The sequence below is a fragment of the Mustela nivalis genome, assembly GCF_964662115.1.
Source record: "Mustela nivalis genome assembly, chromosome: 9".
Taxonomy (NCBI): Eukaryota; Metazoa; Chordata; class Mammalia; order Carnivora; family Mustelidae; genus Mustela; species Mustela nivalis.
The window spans coordinates 27455591-27476301 of record NC_139028.1 but is presented as its reverse complement, the minus strand read 5'-3'; the positions used below and the strand labels follow the sequence as shown (position 1 = coordinate 27476301).

The window sequence follows — 20711 nt, the reverse complement described above, 5'->3', positions numbered from 1 at the left end:
AAGAGGAAGTACAGCTTTAAAGGAATAACAAAAGACTTTGTGTCTTAGACCCTTCGCAGGTGTTACAGTCGGGTGAAAGAACATGGTGTTGGGAAAAGAAAGAGCAGTTACACATTTGAACAGTTGGAACAGGTGTTTGGTCAGGGAGGATGGGATGCTCAGCCCTGCCAGCCTGTACTTATTAACAGTAGTGGCTTGTACCAGGAGCTGGAGTCAGATGGCAGCACTATGGAGGAGTATTCACAGGAGGACTGGGGAAACCACAGTCAGGATCTCCATGGCTATCCAACAGATCAGGAATTGGGTAAGAAAGCCAATACATATGATTTAACGTGTGTGTGTGCATGCGCGCACGTGTGTGTGTGTGTATGTACCCCTTCACATGTGCACCTACTCTTAGTCGCTGTCCTAGCCTCTGGTGCTGCTCCCACTGTCCACATGAAGCACATGGCCAGCCTCCTTGGGGCAACATGGGCATTGTTGTTTTGGCCCTAAATTGCCAGCTAGAGCTTGGTGTGAGTCATTTGGATGAGGCTACGAACAAAATTCCTAAAGATGCAGAATTCCTAATCAGGGACAAGTGAAATCCTATGCAATTTAAAATATCCTGCACCTCCTGAGTTCTAAGACAGCTGCCAGGAGTGTTAACTCTTGGTGCAACTTCTCTGGACATGACTATCTTTTCCTTGCTTTATCCCAAATACTTTTCTGCTTATGAATTGGAAAAGGTCCCCAGCCAGACTTTAGTCTGAACAACAACAAAAAAGAAGCCTCAGTTTATATTGAAAAGAGCTGATGTTTGAATTTTATCAGTGATCATACTTCAGAATTCACTAAGAATCCCATCCAAGCAGTAGCTGGAATGATTTAGATTAGCATTAAAAATGGAAAACAAAACTCTTGGCCATCGATTTCAAACTGGGATGGCCTAATTGAAAAAGAGGTATATGTAGTTGTTTTTGCAACAATTGCTCCAGTTTGGGCTTTCATAATTTGCAAGTCCCAACCCTGTTTCTGGTGCAGGCAGTGTGGTTCAGTAACAAGTTATGTGATGAGTGTTCACTTCTAAGTAAACGTTCTGACTACCCAGTGAGCTGCTCAGGTAGTCTCCAAGGAAGCATAAGTAGGATTGGCATTGTAAATGTGCTTCCTTAGCTCACGGTAGAAGTCCACAGGCCAGGTGTTACAGAATTCCTGATGATAGAGAAATGCTAATTTCAAAAGAAAAAGGATTAAATGCTAAGATCTCTTACAAATGCTATATTTTTTTAATCTCTCAAATATTGGAAGGGAAAAGGAGAGAAGAAAGAGGCTATAAAACTATAAGATTAACACAATGCGAGAAACTTAAAGATTGGGAGACTAAAAAGGGCCGATGCCAAGTTATCGCCACCCTTTAATTTCTAAACGGTAATAAGGTCTAAATGGCTTTGGCATCCCATTACTCGGGTTTTGCCCTAGAGAGTTAAGTTCCACCCAAACCTTTGAGAAAAAATAACATGCAGAGTATATTGATCGTGATATTGGGAGAATAATTGCTCTGTAAAACCTACATAGAAAATCTGAGTAGGAGAGAATCATTTTTCATTCTCGTTTCTTTAAAAATCATGTTTGCCGTGAAATTAAGCTTTAAGCTCCTAGCTAGAAATCCACTGGTGACCTTGAAGAATTTTATACTTGTAGAGCTGGTTTCTGATCTTGCATATAAATGTATGCATCTCATTATATAAGAGTTATATTTATAAATCTGGCATTGGACAGTGTTTGACACTGGAATTACAGCCTTGCATTCAAAGTATGAAATGAACAGTAAACACAGTTACTTCTCTACCTAAATGTGTGCTACTTAGAAAAATATAATGTTTCAAAAACCTTGCTTTTCAGATGAAATACCTGTCACAAAGAGAACATTAAAAATAAAACAAGAGTCTTCTGAAGAGGCACAGTAAGTAGATGCTTCTTTCTACAAAGTATATTAACCTAAATTTAATGACCGTTGGGAAGACATAGAAAGTCACTGCTGTCATTAGACATGTATGGAAAATACAGCCATACCATTGAGGGAGCAGTTGTATTCACAGTGTCTCATCTGTTTAGCTTATGTTTGCCAGTAGTTAATCTACACTGAGAATTTTGTATACGACATGAAGAAATAAATGTGTTAGCACAAAAACAAATGGTGTTTGCCTGTACTCGAATGTGGCTATGTAGGTAGGTGTTTCATTACGTTACAGAGATGACTCGCAGGGCCCTGAGTTAGTCTGGGGTTGCCTACGATGCCAGAAAGGCCAGAGGGGCACTTGCATGCCTTATGATATTACACTGTGGGGATCAAGAAGCAAGCTCTTAGGTGGCCTTTTTATCCATTTGGAAAAGAAAGACATTGACAGACGAAAGATGGAATCCCGGGCTGGGGTCCTTCTGCTGGCTACGTCAGTTCAGTTCTGTCTTCTGTAAGGAGACCACAGGACTCTGAGTTTCAGTGATGCTATGTTTGTAGTTCTTTTATTTATTTATTTTTAAAGATTTTATTTATTTATTTGACAGAGAGAGAGACAGCAAGAGAGGGAACACAAGCAAGGGGAATGGGAAAGGGAGAAGCAGGCTTCATGCTGAGCAAGCAGCCCAGTGTGGGGCTCAATCTCAGAACCTTGGGATCATGACCTGAGCCGAAGGTAGATGCTTAATGGCTGAGCCACCCAGGCCTCCCTGTGGTTCTTTTAATTAATTTTAAGGAAGTCCCCTCACTAAGTCTATGACATAAATATATTAAAAGATCAATTTAGGGGGAAAGTAGAGGAACGCCATTCTTTTTTTCAATCTGGTCATCCAGAAACCCTGATAGCACCCATTTTTTTCTTCTGTACTTCATTGTGCACATGTGAACTTGGTGTTTGAGGGGACGGTGGACAAAGGGGGAACAGGCAAGATGGAAAGAGCTGTGATAAGCAACAAGCAATATAAAAAGGAAACTTGTTTTCACAGAGCCAACCACCACCACCACCACCCACTTTGCAAATGCTTCTTTTTCAGAGTATCTGTAGAACAAAAGAATTCCCGGTATCAGCTGCTCCCCTGTCAGGGGAAAGGGTGAAAGTTTAGGGATCAAGAATTATTTCTCAAAATTATAAACACTCCGCACGCCTCAACAAAGAAGTTTATGACTCAAGTCAGTAAGCCTGAGGCTGTTTCTTGTTGGGAAGTAGGTCTGTTTTCCAGTTGGGACATCAGAATGTCCCAAAGGAAGGGAAACTCTGATGTTGAATATTTTTTTAAAAATGCATTATTACTAGTCCATCCCTTCAGGCCCTGAGTCTCCAAAAAGGCCATTGTCTCTCCTTTACTAAAATGACCCGTCTCTCCCTTTCAACTGCTTGGACCTTGAGGAGAGGCCCAGGTGACCTAACTGGAGATGAACTCAGACCTCACAAAATGGGTGTCCCTACCATCTGCACTTTTCCCGTGGTTGGAATTTCAGAAATCGGGAACTAAAATAGACCCTTCTCTGGAGCCATTTAAAAACCTGGGTCTCCTTTTTACTGTGCTCCGTAGTTTTGAAAATGTGATGAGTCATAGGCCCAGGGATCTCCAGACAGACATCAGATCAGCAGGTTCTGTAGAAATGGACCACTTGCTGCCTCTTGCTCCAGGTTTTAGCTCACACAGTGAGAATCTTTAAAGTGGTTCCTAATGGGCCATTTATTTTCCAGTGCAAGTTTACTCAGAATTATTCCTTATGGATGATTTAAGGCTAAGACAATGCTGAATAAAATAATCTCATCTGGGCATTGGATATGTTTTTCTCCAAGTATAAGTGGGATGAGCCTAAGATAGTGAACATAGTGTGTAGTTAAACATACCAACCTTCAGGGTGCTTGGCTGGCTCAGTTGGTTAAACAACTGCCTTCGGCTCAGGTCATGATCCTGGGTTCCTGGGATCGAGCCCTGTGTCAGGCTCCCTGATCCTTGGGGAGCCTGCTTCTCCCTCTCCCTGTGCCTGCTGTTCCCTTTGCTTGGGCTTTCTCTCTCTGTCTCTCTCTGTGTCATAAATAATCTTAAAAAAAAAAAAACTCTCTTAAAAAAAGAAAAAAATATATATATATATGCTCCATCCTTCATCCATAAAGTAGAGTCACCTAACCTGCTCATTTAGTTGACAGATATTTGCCAAGTGCCTACTTCATGGCAGGCACTGGGATGTTGATCAGTGAGCAGAATCAATGAAAATCTCTGCCCTCTACCATCCCAACTCCTTAGCCTGGTCCTTGAGATCGTTGTAGCATTTCAAAAGAGGACAAGGAAGGATGGTGGCTGTATAAGAGAGCTTTTCTTTCAGCATTCATGCAGACACACAGTCCTCTATCTTTACCTCCTGAGCACCAAGCCGAACGTGAATGATCACTGAGTGCCTTTGTGTATTCTGAGAAGGAACAGTTCTCCAGCAATGCAGTGATTTTATCGAGATGGCCACTCCAATACCTGAGAATTTCTGTGACAAACTAAAGAGTGGAAGATAAGTCTAGGGCAGTCTCTGGCTTCGAGAAGCAGCAGGTGACAAAATCTTAGCATTTTGTCATCTTGCAGAGAACGCCAAAGAGAGTAAGAGGACAGACAGAGAATGAGTACGTGGGAGGTTCCCCAGTTGGTTCCCCAGACTCTTCCCCTAGGAGATACAAGGATTTAATAGGAAACTTTCAAGCATTGTCTCCTTCCAAGAAGTTGTACACCCTCTTCTCTGCCTGCGTTCAATCGTACATAAGGGTGGTCATTGAGTATTTTTGTAGCTTAAACCTATGGCCGATGTAGACCGTAATAGATTGTTACTAAGTTAACATTTAACAGACTTCCATCTTTCAATGTCAAAGTCTTTGCCATACCTGAGAAACAAACTTGTAATTACATATGCTCATATATAGTGCATGAATTATCGTCAAGTATCAGTTCCGGTTTTAGGAGTTAAGCAGCATCTGAAACAAAAACTTCCCAGCATGTTCAGCCTTACTCTGTTAACTCTCCAAATCCAAATTGAAATAATTTCTATACTTTTGCTCCCCTTGAGCAATAGTCCCCATTCATTTTTCCCTTCTAAGTTTGATGTAGACTTTTTCCATCTGAATTCTCAGATCTTAATTCTCTGATTAACTGACAATTCTTCGACATTTGGGAGTAGTATGAGTTTCAGACAACCGGAAGAAAATATCGTTTTGTTTCTGCATCAGGCCATTAGACATAATTGGTTGTGCATTTCCTACAGCAAACACATATGGGCCAAAATTACTGAACTCTAAGAACTTCCAGGTTAGAAATTAAGCTCTTCATTATTTTAAGTGATGCAGGATGCCATTTTGAATAGAGCACCCTTCGCCTGCCTTTGGTACTTAGATTGGAAAGCCATTCTATGCATAGAAATAGCCACTTTATAAACCAGCCAGAGAAAGAGAGATACCATATGATTTCACTCATCTGTGGAATTTAAGAATCAAAACAAGCAAAGGGAAAAGAGAGAGACAAAGCAAGAAATAGACTCTTTAACTATAGAGAACAAACTGATGACTCCCAGAGGGGAAATGGGGACCAGGGATGGAGGAGTGCACCAGTCATTAGGAGCACTGGGTGTCGTGTGGAGGTCTTGAGTTCCAGGATGGTTCGTCTGAAACCAATATAACAATGTGCGTTCACTATACTGGAATTGATTAATAAGTTAAAAAATTCTAAATTCTTGATTTGGGTTTCTAAATCAGGGACTTACATATCAATAGTTACTAAGTTTAATATAGCCAGACTCTAGAAGTCATGGAAAGCACTTTATCATTAATTGCTAGAAATTTCCTAGGAAAGAGTGTTTCTCAGATTTTAATACTATGTTCATCTTGGCTTGCACTGTCCAGTACGGTAGTCCCTAGTCACATGTAGCTAATTATTTATTTATTTATTTATTCTTAAGATTTTATTTATTTATTTGACAGAGAGAGAGACTGCAATAGAGGGAGCACCAGAAGGGGGAGTGGGCAGAGAGAGAAGCAGGTTTCCTGCTGAGCAGGGAGCCCAATACGGGGCTCGTTCCCAGAACTCTGGGATCGTGACCTGAGCCGAAGGCAGATGCTTAATGCCTGGGCCACCCAGGTGCCCCAACATGTCTATTTAAACATAATTTTTTAAATTATGACTAAAGATTTCATATGTCACTCACACTGATCACATCTTAAGTGCTAATGGCCACCATATTGGACAGCACAGATTAGAACATTTGCATCACTGCAGAAAGTACTGGTGCACCGTGCTGAACTAGACACCTGAAGAATTTGACTTTGTATTTCCCTTTCTAGGAAGAGAGACATCATGCAAAATATCGTCCAGATTTTGGAATCAGTACAATTGAAATGGGAACTGTTTCAGAGCTGGACGGACTTTTCAAGGCTTCATCTTTCTAACAAACTGGCCATTTTTGGAATCGGTTATAACACCCGTTGGAAAGAGGATATTCGTTACCATTATGCTGAGATCAGCTCCCAGGTGCCCCTCGGCAAGCGACTGCGGGAATACTTCAACTCCGAGAAGCCCGAGGGACGGATCATTATGACCCGTGTGCAGAAAATGAACTGGAAAAATGTTTACTACAAGTTTTTAGAGATCACCATTAGTGAAGCTCGGTGCTTGGAGCTGCACATGGAAATTGACTGGATACCCATTGCCCATTCCAAACCAACGGGGGGGAACGTGGTTCAGTATTTATTACCGGGAGGCATTCCCAAAAGTCCAGGCCTTTATGCCATTGGCTATGAAGAATGTATGGAGAGGCCCCCATCTCCACACCTGGAGCGACATTCTCTGGACCCGGGAAAGGAGGGCCGGGTTGACTTGGAGACCCTCTCGGCGCAAGCCTCGTTACAGGTGGAAATTGAACCCACCCGAATAATCTATTGCTACCTCGGGATTGCTGAGGTTAGGACTCTCCAGCAATGCTTATTTTTACATTTCCAAGCAAATACCAAAACCTTCAGCAAAGATTGGGTTGGTATTAATGGGTTTTTGTCCCAGAACTGTATTGTGGATCCCGGAGTCTCCCCCAAATCTATCTATATCAAATTCGTAGAAGTAGAGAGGGATTTTCTTTCCGCCGGCTCTTTAGTTGAGTGCCTGGAAAAAGCCATTGGATATCCCTTAAAATTTAACAACTGAACGTCATCCTTCATAAGGATTTGGGCTCTTACCTCCCTCTTCTCTACTCACTCTGCATTCCCGAGACTGCCCCGTATCCGGATGCTGCCATCAGACTCTTCACGGAAACTCTTTCCACAGTCGGGCCAGTACAACTGCAACTGAATTATACCAGACTTTGGGCAGAAAAAACAGACCTCACCTGAAAATGCTCATTTTGAGCAAACAAGATACACAGCGAACTTGCATGGTGGGTCAGCTGTTCTTTTTTTAAAAACAAAAGACAATTTTTAAATGGATTTTAGAGCCCTAATATAAACAAATGTAGGTACATTCCATATTGGACAAAACTTATACTTTGAGTTTCATATGAAATTGAAAAATTGTATTTTTTTCACAATGTTTCATTTTTACACATCTCTATGTCTCTATATAAGTATTATTTACAACCCTGAATAAATAAGCAATAGATAATGGCAAGTTAAATCGCGAGTCACAGTAAATAAGACTGTTTTTCAATATCACCCTTAGCTACTATTGTATATAATTTAGAGTTTCATTTTTTTCACCAGCCAAGTGTTTTGCTATTCCCAATCAGTGTTGCCTGCAAAGACCTTTGTTTCTGTGATGTATCAACTTTACGGTTGTGTTGCCATTTGAACTTTTTAAAAAAAAAATTATTAAAGTAATTCTTGGCCTCTTGGAGCACTGTTTGAGCTTTTTTGTAGCAGGGCATAGGCACACCGGTGGTATGACCTATGCAGACTTCGCTGCTCACAACATACAGAACAAAGGGAGCAGGATATCTTCACTCTCTGCACCCCGCTGACCAATGTCATTATTTGTCAGAGCACCAAAGTCACTGGATGTTGCATTTTATATTTCTTTTTGAAAAATGGGATATTCCTTCTGACCCTACGTACGTGAATTTGCAAGAGATTCTCCTTCTTCATATTAACGCTCAGTCATCAGGGGCCACTCCCTCAAAGAGTGTAAGTGGGGAATTATTGTCATCCTGCTGTTTATAAAACAGAAAATAAAACAGAAACATCCAAAAACTTTTTTTTTAAGTGATCCACAATAAAGCTTCCTATCTGTCCATTAGGAAGGCAGCTTCCTTGCTCAGGGATTTCTTGGCATCAACTAACGAACACTCCACTTAGAGGTTAGCGCTTTTGGCTAACAGCTAGTTTACTGGAAGGGCAGGCAAAGATCACTTTGGTCTCATGGCCGGGACTTGTTAGCTTGATGGTGTATCTTCAATGATTCCCCCAACATGTCTCAGGTGCTCTCCTTTAGATGGACTGCAAATCCAGGTAAGAGCTATAATTTCGCCCATCTTTTTTATACTATTAAATATAAAATTGCATATTGATTAAAAAAAATAGTCTTCTTCTTCCTACAACCTGAATAGCCTTAAATCAGTGATTTTCTCATCCTGATACCTCTTAGTTGGCTGACGCTTATATTCTGATGGCTAGAGAGCTTATAATCAATGGGATGATTTTATTAATGTCTTATTTAATGTATTTTAGTCTCAGGAGTTGACTGTTGCTAAAAACGGATGCTAGTTGGGGCCCCTGGCTGGCTCACTTGGTAGAGCATGTGACTCTTGATCTCAGGGTTGTGAGTTCACGTTCCACATTGGGTGTAGAGCTTACTTAATAAAACAAACAAACAGAAATATAAGTGGATGCTAGTTCAGGGAGAATATAAATATTCTTGGAATTTAAGTGTAGCACCTCTTCTCTCTGGGCACAGTAGACGGGTATGGGCCTTAGGAAATTCTCCTGACTTTGCTCTTCTTTGGAACTTGGAATTACAGACCATCTTTTAGCAGTAATTTCTTAACATTCAGTGCTAAATGCTGCAGGAAAAAGCATTACCAGGAGTAGCATACAGCATCCCCCCAAACTTTGCCGCCAACCAAACCCAAAACCAACATGCTTCGTGCATTTTTTTCTATCCCGCTTTCTGTTGCTGTTGAGTTACTTAAGCTGGGGTATCATTTTGTGAGGGTATTTCAGATCTACCCAACATTATTGAGAAGGGGGCATTACTAGAGCACCATGGGCAGCATGGAGAAGAGGACCAAGGCTGGCTGGATCCAAGAATCAGTGTGTTTTTACCACTCAGCATGGGATGAGTGAGAGTAGGGGCAAGAGGACAAAACAGACTGGGAAATGGGAGCTTGGAAAGGAAAGGAAAGCTTGGAAATGGAAAGCTTGCTGATAACTGAATATCCAGTTTCTCTGGCCAGAACAATCTTGAGGAGAGGGTAGCAGGGTATCATGTAACTAATTTGAGCATTATTAAAGATAACAAAAAAAATGGACCTTAATGAAGCCTTAGAACTGAGTCAAGGGGGATGGAGACACTATGTTCATGCTTTGAGAAATGAGATGAAGTACGATCGGAAGAAACACTAGTGACCTGCATGTCTCTGAACATAGGAAACCATGAACTTAGCTCTCTCATTCAATCCATTTATGGAAGCAGTCCCCAGGCCACTCACGGGTTATCTGCTAACATTCTCATTTTACACAAGGGTAGACAGCTGTGTTCATCCTAAAAGGCATTTTGGCAAAAACTTCCAGAAAGGAACGGAGCTGCTCTGCTAATTTCTGTCACTCCAACTGAGCCGGGGTCAGTGGAAAGAAGTGATTGGAATAGGAGTTAGAATGGAAGATCTTTTGGTTGGGGTGAGGGCATTGAAAGAGTCCTAATGGGATGGCCCCTGTGTTACATGGAAAAGATATTATTTGGGATCTACTTTCCAAAGAAGTTAGCTACAGAGAGTGAGAAAGTGTGTGTATGTGTGTGTGTGTGTGTGTGTGTGTGCAGAGAGTGAATATATAGCACTTGGTAGGAGTGAGCACAGCCCATGTAATTAGATGCTTCGGCGTTCTTGGGATACAACCAAGAGACTTGGTACTACCTTTCTTGGAAGGAGTTACCGATTTGGTGTAACTTAACCCTAGTCTGGAAATGAAGGAGGAATGTTTACAGGAGGTGGTTTGAAGCATAAACTAAAGGAAAATTTGAGTGTGACAGAATAGAAAAACTAAACCAACAGCCCCCAAGTACACAGACACACACACCCTCTCTCTCTCTCCTTGACAATCCAAGTTTGCAGGCCCTTGCATAAGGGTATGAGATTAGCAGTTATCTGTTGCCTTTGCTGCCTCTCAGCTGCCAAGTATTGGATTCCAGGGTTGCATGAGCAGTCTAGTGTTTGCATAGGTATTTCTCGAAGCCACTGCATGGCAGGTATTTGAAGAGCAGTCAGGCAAGTCACACGAGGCAGAGGCATCCGACAGGGTGTGTGGGGCAACTCTGTAGAAAAAGACGTTCCACGCAGGCGCCCGGACCACACCCGGTGTTAAAACAGAGCGGGACTGTGTGGAATAAATGGAATCGGAGTCCTGGCTGCTTTTCTTCCCTGTCAACTGCCACCCAGAGCAGGCAGCGCCAAGAATTGGTTGTTATGCTTTCTGCCGCCGGTGACCTTTGCTCCGTGGTTAAGCTGTGCCCCAAATGTTTGAAGCATCTGTATTTGCGCTGTTGGACTGAGAAGCAAGAACAGGTGCGAGCCCGGCTGTGGCGGAGCTGCGGCCGCCAGAGGGCGCAGAGGTGCCTTTGGACCAACTGGAGGTGGAGGGGGGGGTGCGGGGGAGACGGTTAAATTAAATTCACAGCGAACGAGAGCTGGTCCCGGGAATTAAAGGATCAGAGCCGGCCTGACGACGGATGGGGGGCAGCGAAGATACGGGGATAAAGAAACGGGGGGCTTTGTGGGGTCTTTCTTCCCACAGCCGCCCCCACCTCCCCAATTAGCATAAGGCCCATAAGCCATTCTTTTCGCTGGGAGCCGGGCTCCTGTTGCCTCAGTTTCCTGCTTAGCTCCTGGGGCTTTCTTAAGCCGGTCCTTTCCCTGCTGGGGAGCTGAGACACAAGACCCAGTGACCTGGGGCCTGGGTTTTAGGGAGTTTCCGAGGACGTGCTGAGAGCCCCTCTCCGCCGCCCGCAGGTGCAGACGGTCCCCGCACGACCCGGCGGGCGCGGCTCTCGGCCTTACCGGGAGCAGACAGTGGGGGCCCCTGCGGGGCTGGGCGGAGGCGGGCTGGGCCGCATCTCTTCCCCGTCCGGTTCCGGAGAACCGGGCCCCCTCCCGCCGCTCCGCCCCACAGCCTGCAGAAGCCCAGTGGCTCCGGGACAACGCAGCCCCCTTCTTCCTCCATCAGGGAGGCCGCCCCGCTTAGGCGGAGGACGCGGTACCCCCAAGCTCGGAGCAGTGGCCAGAGTCTCTGCCGGCTCAGGTGTCAGAGGTGCGGGCGGCTCCTGGACGTCGGAGAGTCCCCCAAACATCCCTCGGTTCCCCGTCTTTCCCCCACCCCCGCGGCGGAGGGGGAAGGGTATGGCCCCAGTGTGGGAGTTCAGGCCCCTTCCCTTTTCCCCTGGCCCCCCGGCCGGCTGTGGGGGCACCGAGACTTACCGGACCCCACCCTGCGTCCTACCAGGGTGGAGGCCGCGAGATCCGGCCGTCGGAGCGCGGGAGCCGCCCCCCCGCCCCCCGTGACGGGTCACCCGCACGCCCCGCCCGGGAAGACCGCGACCTCTCCGCCCCCTCGAACGCCCCGCCCCCCCCCCGTCCCCGTCGGTCCCCACCCCGCCGCCGGGACACACGCGCACAGATTCTGGCTAGAGCCGCCCTCGGTGTCAGTGGCCAGACTCCTGCGCCCGCCCCAGCTGCCTACCCGCCTCAGCACCTGTCGCTCGGTGTGTCCCGGAGCCCCCTTACTCCGTCGGGGCCAGGGAGTGCCATGGTTTCCCTGTCCAGGCCCCCTGCGACCAGCTTGCTGCGGTTTTTGTTCCTGGGGCTGAGTACCCTCGGTGAGTGAAACGTGCTCCGGGAGGGAACTTGAGCCGGGTAATGGGATGAATCCGACCCTGAGGAAGGTGGTCTTGGGCACGATGAAGGAACTGGATGGATGGGGCCACCCCCCTCTGACTCTTGCCCTCCTCCCCCACACTCCCTCCCCCCTCTACCCACCCAGGGCATCACTGGCTGGGGTTGACTTCTATCTCCACTGTGTCCCGACAACTACCACTTTGGGTGTGGACTCTGCCCGGTTGGAGAGAGGGTCAGGGCATCTGTGTGGGTAGACCTCTCTGGGAGTTGTGCGAACCATTCCTCACCAGCACTCCCCACCTCCACCCAGCAGGGCCAGATGAGCTGAGCGGCTAGATGAGACACAGGCTAAAGAGCTTAAGGACTTAACTCCAGCCCCCTTATGTCCCCCACCCCACACAGGAGCTGATATGTAAGAACCCCAGGAATCCCCTGGATCCCAGGCTTGGCAAACGCACTTCACATCAATTCCCCAGTCCAGATCCTCCCTCTCCCCCCTCCAGCTTCCTGCCCTGGGAATAAAGGGAGGTGCCCCAAAAGTTTGACCGTGAGGTCACTTGGGACACAGGAAACGGGGGAGGGGTTTGAATGCCTAAAGGAGCAGAATTGTGACCCCCCCCATGAGGTCCACCACCCCCATTGGTTCCCAGAGCTAAACGGACAAAGGAAATAGAGAGAAGTTTCCTCAAAGAGTCAGAGAAGAAGGGCGCTTCCTTGGAGCAAGTGCTCAAGGATTGCTGAAGGCTTCCAGGAGCTCTCAGGAGCTGGGGATGGTCCATTGTGACATCTGAAGAGTAAGGGCCCAGCAAGAACTAAACCCATTGTAAGCGTCTTCCTCTGGGGCTGTCTTGCCATCTCTTTTCAAGGATCTCCTGAAGGGTGAAGGGTGAGTTTGTCAAGGTCAAGTTTAACTCATTTCACTCAGGTTGGAAGTCACAGATACAGAGAGACAGAGTGAAATTCATCCACAGTGATGGGGACAGAGACAGGGACCAGCTAACTCTCATCCATGCCCCCTTTAGCCTGATTTGTGCTGCAAGAGTGTTGGGGCATGAAGTGATTAGGGTCCCTAGACAAAGAGGACTCCTAGCAGCGCACCCGCCACACCAAAGCCTGGACAGATTTCTGTCCCTGTAGGCTCGGTGGGCTTGCTCCGGATCCCTTCACTTCTTGGCTGCCTTCTCCCAAAGGCAACCTCAGCACCCCTTTCCCTTCTGCATTCTATCCCCAACTCCCCCATCTCTCTGCTGGGGCTTTTGCCAAGCAAGGGAGAAAAGTCCCAGTTCCTTGCTTGGACAGTGTCTGCACCTCTCCTGCAACTTCTCCTTTTCCTATCCTAACTCTGGCCCTCAGTTTTCACAAGGACAGCCCAGGCCCAACCTCCCTACCAGGCGGCCCAGGGGGTTGCTGACCTCCACCAACCACTCAAGAGTTAACTGGCACTAGGGCCCAGGGCCCTGGGGGCAGGCACCAGCTCTGCTGGACTCCGAGGCACTCGGCTGTCAGGGAGGCCCGGCAGCTCCACGCTCCTCTCCTTGGTGGCTCTGCGCTGGCTGCTGCCCCTGGGGCGTGAGAAGCCCAAGCGGGGAGTTTCTCAGAGAAAAGGAGACTAAAAATAGTAGCCTCGGGGAGCAGGCCCATTTTTTGTGCTTCTTTGGGCTTTGCCGGCTCCATCACTCCGGTCTCGGAGTGGGACAGAAGGGTCCCTTTCTTGGCCTGTTCCTGTGTCCTTCACTTGGACCCAAACACTCGGTTGTCCTGTTGACACCCAGGCCTGAGGGTGCCCTAGTTTCAGCTCTTAGTTTCCCACTGGGGCGTAGGACAGGGAGCATTTGCCCAGACCCCAGTGTGTCCATCACTAGCTCTTTTACCGCCGCCACCTTTCCCAGTGAAAAAAGGTCAATGCAGGACCTGGGGGAGGTCGCTGGGGGCACCTGCGGCGAAGGAAGCTCAAGCGTCTCCCGGGCCGCAGGCAGGTTTCCCGACGGGAACTGTTTGCGGCCTCTCGGGAGTGCGCTGCAGAAAGGCCGGGGGAGATTCGGCACCGCCCGAAGGCCTCCTGTAGTCCTGGCCTCCCGAGACCCGCGTGCGGGCCAGGTCCGCTTGGGTCCCCAGGGGGGAGTCGGACTCCTTGAGGCAGAGTTTGTTTTCTCCTGTAGAGCCTCCGGTCCAGCGGCGCCCCGGTCATTGTCTTCTGGCTTATCACCGGGCACAAGTTTCCTGCCCAGCCCGCAGGGACCCGCCAGGAAATGGATAGGGGGGTGCCGCGAAAGCCAAGGAATAGGGGTGGGGGTTCTGGAAAGACGCGAGGCGGAAAGCGGTGGGGGTGGCTCGCATCCTGGCCGGATCCGCGCCGGGGCCCTTAGGGGCCTGCAGCCCGGCTCCAGGAGGGCGGAAAGCCCAGCCTGCGTGCGGCCTCTGTCCGCGCCTTGGCCGCCTGATGGCGTCTCAGACTCAGAGTGCGGAGGCCAGGGGCTACGGTGGCTAGCCTCCTGGGGCCTGGCCGGTACAAGCCCAAGGTTATTCCTCCCAAGGGCTTAGGATTCCGCTGCTCCATTGCCTCTCTGAAGGGCAAAAAGTGAATGTTTCTGGACCTCATCAGCAAGCACTGGTTCCACTGTCCTCTTCTCGAAACCGACACCCCGGTCCACCTCCTGAACGCCAAACACACGCAGATTTGTACTTGACTGCCAGGGGGCCTTCGTTCGTGTTCCAGTTCTGCCCTGGATTTCCTACGACATCATAGGACCCTCCCAGATCGCCTGGACCCCCAAAGGGCCCCTTTCTGGGCCTGCTTTCCCAGGGCAGGCCCTGGGTCTGGACGGAGCAGGAGGCGGGGGAGCGCGGCGGTCAGTCGGTCAGCTGGAGCGCTGGGCGGCTCCAGTCTCTCTCTCGGAGCTGTTAGTTCAGAAGGAGCCGCGGGTTAATCGCTAATCCGGCGGCCTCCCAACCCCCTCCACCCGTCGGGTTGAGAAGCAGGAGCGGGGAACGCTTGCGATCCTAACCAGCGTCGCTACGCCCTCTTGGCTCCCTCCCTGGGGAAATTGAGGGAGCAAGTGGGCTACGTAGAGTGAAGATTAAAAGTATTCAACACGTCCTTCCTCTTAGAGATCTTCCTCTCCCCTCGCGGTGGAAATCAGCCCCCTCTTCTTGGTGCTCTGAAATCTGCTCCTCTGGATACAAATAAATGCACAGAAATGGGTCCCTACCCCTGTTAGGAACCCACAGGCAGGCCGAGATTACGGAGAATACGTTCTGATGAAAGCAGGACACTAGGTCAGCAGTCCCTGGGCCTCGAGGCTCGAGGCCTACAGAGGTGGGACTCTGCCGGAGTCTTCCTCTACACCCCCCCCCAACCGCTGCGCTGGGCAAGATCCGCAGGTGGAGGAGCCAGGAGCCCGTCCTCCGAGCTCATGCCTCTGTGCTCTTGTCCCCAGCCTCTCCCTCACAGGCCCAGCTGGAGCTCCACGTGCCCTCTGGCCTCACCAGGTTGAAGGCAGTGGAAGGATCAGAAGTGGTGCTCCCAGCGTGGTACACCGTGCAAGGACAGGTATCTTCCTCCCAGCGGTGGGAGTTGCTCACGGTGATGTGGTTCTTGGAGCAAGAAGGGAAGGATCTGAACCAGGTGAGGGAGGGCTGCATCTCAACTGGAGGCTACACGCTGTGGCTGAGCGTGGGGAAGAAGTGGCCAGAGCGGGAGGGTTCGCCAGGGGTGGGGGATGGGGAAGGAATAGTCAGGAAAAAGTAAGGTCCTCCTCACCAGCTCAATTTTTGCTCTGACCTTGGAGGCCCCCAAAGAATTTCCTTTTCCCCAACTTACCCTAGAAATCCAGGACACAAAACACAGGAAAGTGGAAAGGCATTTTGCTTTGCTTCTGGGGAGGGGCAGCGAGGATTGGGGTTTGAGGACCAGGGAAGGGTTAAGGAAAGTTTCTCACAACTTGAAAAAGCTGAGCATCTTCCTATTTTCACCTTCTTTGTGCTTCTGGGTGCTGTTACAGGCCACTTCTCTTCCCGAATCCGTCCCCCTGCCCCTTTACACAGGGGCAGTCTCCTTTCCCAACCTCACATCTATCCTCTTTCCTGATATCAGACTTCTTCTCAGAGGTTATTTACCCGGAAGCCAATGAAACTTCATTTTCAGAGCCCCTTATTTGCTTGGGATCTCCCAAGGCTCTGGAAAGTATTTTCTAGAGGTCCTTTGATAAATAGGAGTACATATGAGAGAAATCTAGATTGCAGGGGTACATCCAGGGTTTCACAGAGCCTGAATTTATACATGGGGAAGGGGGGACATCTTCAAGAAGAAGATGATAAAAAGATTAAAAAAAAATCTTTGACCTACCCCCTGTAATCTAAGTTTCTTTCATAAATACCTTCTGTTTACATTATCCCTCACCCATCATACCACCTTTCTAAACACCCCAAGAGGGAAATGAAGAGACAAAGCACTGGGGAAGAGGACCCAGGGGCAGGGAGAGAGAGGGGAGAGAGACAGTGGGGGAATGGGGAGCTGGGGCAGGTCAGAGGAGGTGAGTGCAGGGGAGAAGCACTTGAAGACTGCCAGTTTGGGGGAGGGGGGATTAGCTGAACCTGTGGGCACAGGGCTCACACGGAATAACGGGGAGGCATTGTGTCCCACACCAGGTGCTGGCATACATCAGTGGGACCACGTCAAGCAAAAATGGGGTATCCCTGGTCTACTCCATGCCTTCCCAGAACGTGTCACTGCGGCTGCAGGACCTCCAGGAGAAAGACTCTGGATCCTACCGCTGCTCTGTGAATGTGCAAGACCACCAAGGCATCAAAAGGAGCCACAGCAGCAAAACTTTAGAACTCAGTGTGCTGGGTGAGTGAGAAGCACACACTTGGCAACACCTTCCCCAGCCCCACGGGAGCCCAGGCAGGTCTGTCTCCCAAAGGCTGAGTGTAAAGTTAGAGGAGGCAGACAGAGTGACAGAAGGGGGGGGGCGGGGGCGGTGTTTGTGGGTGGGTGGGAGGGATCTGTTTGTCCCCTGGGGTTGAGCTTTTAATCTGTCTCCCTGCTTCAGTTCCTCCAGCTCCTCCATCCTGTGGTCTCCTGGGTGTGCCCCGTGTGGGGACCAATGTGACCCTGAGCTGCCAGTCCCCGAGGAGTAAGCCAGCTGCCCAGTACCAGTGGGAGAGGGCACCCCCATCCGCCCAGGTTTTCTTTGCACCAGCTTTAGGTGAGGGAACTTGAGACTGTGGCTGGGGGAGGGAAAGATGAGAGGCACCAGAGGGACTGGGGTGAAAGGGGAGTTCGTGCTGCAAAATTCTGGGCTGAAGGAGGGAGTGGGGAGAAGGGATGGAAAAAGAGGGCCCAGCAAGTGCAGGCTCTGTGTTGGGGGCTTTCACAGGCTGTATACTTGTGTCACTGAAGAGGCTCTTGAGCTAGATAATCTGCATTAAAATTCCAGCTCTGTTGTGTACTAGCTGTACTTGGCTCTGTGCTTCCATTTGTAAAACGGGATGTCATAGCCCTGATTTGAACCCACTAATTATAAAAAATGTTTTGGGACAACTGGGACATTTTCAATATGGATAATTAGATAATTATTATTAGGTATTAGATAATTCCGTTAAAGGATTATTAACTTAGCAGATGTGGCCGTGGTATTATAGTTATGTAGTCGATGCCCTTATTTTGGGGGGACTCATGGTGAGCATTTATTTTTAAGTGTCTCACAAAAAGAGGGAAATGAAGTAAGTATAGCAAAATGTTAGCAAACTACATTGGTATGTGGAATTTCATTTTGTCCCTCTTTCTACTTTTCATTTGATCATTTCTATAATAAAAATTATTTGTATTTTTAAAAGATTTAATTTATTTATTTGACAGAGAGATAGAGAGCACAAGTAGGCAGAGGAGCAGGGAGAGGGAGAAGCAGACTCTCTGCTAAGCAGGGAGCCCCATGAGGGACTAGATCCCAGACCCTTGGGATCATGGTCTGAGCCGAAGGCAGCTGCTTGACTGACTGAGCCACCCAGGTGCCAAAAAATCATTTGTATTTTTTAAATAGTGCTCAAGCTCATAGGTTTGTTGTGAAATTTTCGCAAGTTAGTTCAGGTAAGAAACTTAGTCTCTGACATAGAGTAAGTGGCCAATAAACTTTAACTGTAATAATGATTATTTCATATAATCCTTTCAACACCATCAAGGAGGTCATATTACCCCTTTTACAGATCAAAAAGTTGGGACCCAGGGATAGCAAGTAACCTGTTTAAAGTCACATGTCCTATTCTGGACGGCAGGTTTTCTGATTCCTAGCCTACTGTGTTCTTTCTCCTACACCGCCAATCGGAAATAAAAGCAAACATGGTGCTTGGGTTTTTCTGGGCACCAGTTCCTCTTGGATGCTTTTTAGATATCAATCAGGACACTGACCTGTGGAAATGGGGAGGGTCATCGAGTTAGCAGCATGATGGTTGTCACCACTTTTACCACTGTGAGGGAACAGACAGATGAGTCTCCCAGAGAGTCAGAGAGGACATTCCAGAAGGGACAGAATTTTTTCCATTGGGAAAAAGGGTCCCTGGACTGATGGCCCAATTGTGTCCGCAGATGCCATCCGTGGATCCTTAAGCCTCACAAACCTTTCCAGTCCCATGTCTGGAGTCTATATCTGCAGGGCCCACAATGAAGTGGGCAGTGCCCAGTGCAATGTGACCTTGGAAGTGAGCACAGGTCAGTGAGGGGTAAGTGTGGTTAAGGAGAAGATTGGACACTGGTGGGGGTGGGGTTGCAAGAGGAGAGGAGGCCTCCTGCTGAGGCCTCTCACTGTTAACAGGACAAAGAGCTTGTCCAGGTCAATGTTTCTACAAATGTCTGGTTGCTGCATTTTCTGCTTGACAGGAAGAAGAAAAAAATGTTTATGGCCGCAGTGGGGTAGAGGGATTGGAGGGGGTGGGGACCAGTGTCTACCCTGGATGTCTGCCCCTGACACCAAGGCTTTTCCAGGGCCAGGGCCTACGGTTGTTGCTGGAGCTGTTGTGGGCACTCTGGTTGGACTGGGGCTGCTGGCTGGGCTGGTCCTCTTGTACCAACGCCGAAGCAAGGCCCTAGAGGAGCCGGCCAATGATATCAAGTAAGTGTGTCTGGTCTCTTCCCCAGTGGAGTTCTCCTAGCTTCCCTTGGCTGGGAGTTCAGGCCGCTGTCATCTAAGGGAAAGGTGGGCAGTAACTGAAACTTCATTCCATTGGGGGAATTTTAAGGGAGGGGAGAGTGAAAAGGTGTCTGAGCAGGGAATAAGACAAAGCAGGTAGAAATCCTCCCTTCTTGCCCCCTCCAGCTTCTGACCTCTTAATCACTTCTTTGATCACTAGGGAGGACGCCACTGCTCCCCGGACCCTGCCTTGGCCCAAGGGCTCAGACACAATCTCCAAGAACGGGACCCTTTCTTCTGTCACCTCAGCACGAGCCCTCCGGCACCCCCAAGGTCCTCCCAGGCCTGGTGCACTGACCCCCACGCTCAGCCTCTCCAGTCAGGTCCTGCCCTCACCCAGGTTGCCCAGGACAGATGGGGCCCAACCTCAGCCAATATCCCCCAGCCCCGGTGGAGTCTCTTCCTCCGCTCTGAGCCGCATGGGTGCTGTCCCTGTAATGGTGCCCGCCCAGAGTCAGGCTGGGTCTCTGGTGTGATGGTCCAGCCACTTATTACCCAAGCCATCTGGTTTCTCTCCTTCCTGTAAGGGTCAGCCCTAGCTCAGAGGCTTGAGTCTTGGGGGACCACCTTCCAGACCCCCAGTCCTCCACCCACATCTTTCTCTACTATGGGAAAACTGAGTCTCAGTTAAGATCCAAACATCAGGAGGTAGAAGAAGAGGAAGTGGACCTCAGATTAGGAAGAGTGCCCACCCCTTTCCCCAGTCCTCCCTATGACTGCAGGGAATGCTGGTCTGGGTGAGGACTGCTGGCCAGTGAGTCCTCCAGGCCCCCTCCATCTGTACTCCTCCATATCTAACAGCACCGTCACTCCCACTTCAGCTCCCTGCATTCATATAAGCTGTCCTGCTGTCTTGGTTGGGTTTTGTTGGGACAGGGGATAGGGAAGGTATTTTTTTAAACTAACTTGAAATGTGTGTTTTTGTTTTTATTTTGCAAATTTCAATAAAGATGCATTGTGTTTGTATGAAAAGTACCAGTCGAGTCATATGGCCTTTTCAAACCCTGGAGGGCTTTTCCACACAACTTCCTGGAACAGCTCTTGTAGAGTCATTAAAAGGGTCATTTGTGGGGGCGCCTGGGTGGTGCCACCGGTTGAGGCTCAGATCCTGATCTCAGGGTTGTGATCTCAGGATCCTGAGATCGAGATCCTCTCCCTCTGCCCCTCCTGCTCAGTTCTCTATCTAAAACAAATAAATCTTAAAAATAAATAAAAGGGTCATTAGCTCTCAGGTATCATGGGGAGGGCTCAAAAAGTCTGAGGCCAGGAAGACCCTAACCCACTCCGAGCAGGAAAGGGTTGAAACCTGGTGCCCTTCCTGCTAAGGGTGCTCACAGACTTGGGGTGTCGGTGCTCTTAATCTCCAGCTTCCTCTTAAGGGTAGGAGGGAGAAACCTGACTTGTTCCTCCCTCTCCCAGACCACTGAGTCCTTAACATACACATCTTGCCCTCCAGT

The 20711-nt window shown here is 48.6% G+C and overlaps 2 protein-coding genes across 10 annotated transcripts in view; both read left to right on the top strand.

Moving 5' to 3' along the window:
* The window catches only part of MSANTD2 (Myb/SANT DNA binding domain containing 2), a 33372-nt gene extending 25509 nt beyond the window's left edge, over positions 1 to 7863 (top strand). For 5 of the 8 annotated variants that reach the window (XR_014298902.1, XM_082683813.1, XM_082683814.1 and 2 more), the window contains 3 exons: positions 205 to 304; positions 1885 to 1945; positions 6327 to 7863. Coding sequence is in view for 5 of the 8 variants with exons in the window: in XM_082683813.1 (XP_082539939.1) it covers positions 205 to 304; positions 1885 to 1945; positions 6327 to 7179 (1014 nt within the window). In the remaining 3 variants the exon portion in view is untranslated. Of the gene's footprint in view, positions 1 to 48; positions 305 to 1884; positions 1946 to 6326 lie in introns of those variants that run through there. The other 3 variants (XR_014298903.1, XM_082683812.1, XR_014298904.1) reach the window with 2 other exon arrangements.
* A 3960-nt stretch (positions 7864 to 11823) lies between these two features.
* Positions 11824 to 20229, top strand: ESAM (endothelial cell adhesion molecule). 2 transcript variants are annotated; one of them, XM_082682725.1, is made up of 7 exons: positions 11824 to 12051; positions 15508 to 15695; positions 16718 to 16919; positions 17122 to 17277; positions 18654 to 18776; positions 19050 to 19176; positions 19415 to 20229. In XM_082682725.1, exons 1-7 carry the CDS (start codon positions 11982 to 11984, stop codon positions 19728 to 19730), a joined length of 1182 nt encoding a protein of 393 aa, XP_082538851.1. In that variant the 5' UTR covers positions 11824 to 11981; the 3' UTR covers positions 19731 to 20229. The 2 variants fall into 2 exon arrangements, with proteins under 2 accessions (XP_082538851.1, XP_082538852.1); XM_082682726.1 differs by lacking the exon at positions 11824 to 12051 and adding an exon at positions 12766 to 12956.
* Positions 20230 to 20711: the final 482 nt, after the last annotated feature.

Excerpts from the sequence above, each read along its gene's own strand:
- ESAM (XM_082682725.1), top strand. The coding sequence starts at position 11,982 with ATGGTTTCCCTGTCCAGGCCCCCTGCGACCAGCTTGCTGCGGTTTTTG. Across the intron at positions 16,920-17,121 it reads TTTAGAACTCAGTGTGCTGG|TTCCTCCAGCTCCTCCATCC; the intron begins GTGAGTGAGAAG and ends TCCCTGCTTCAG. Across the intron at positions 18,777-19,049 it reads GACCTTGGAAGTGAGCACAG|GGCCAGGGCCTACGGTTGTT; the intron begins GTCAGTGAGGGG and ends AGGCTTTTCCAG.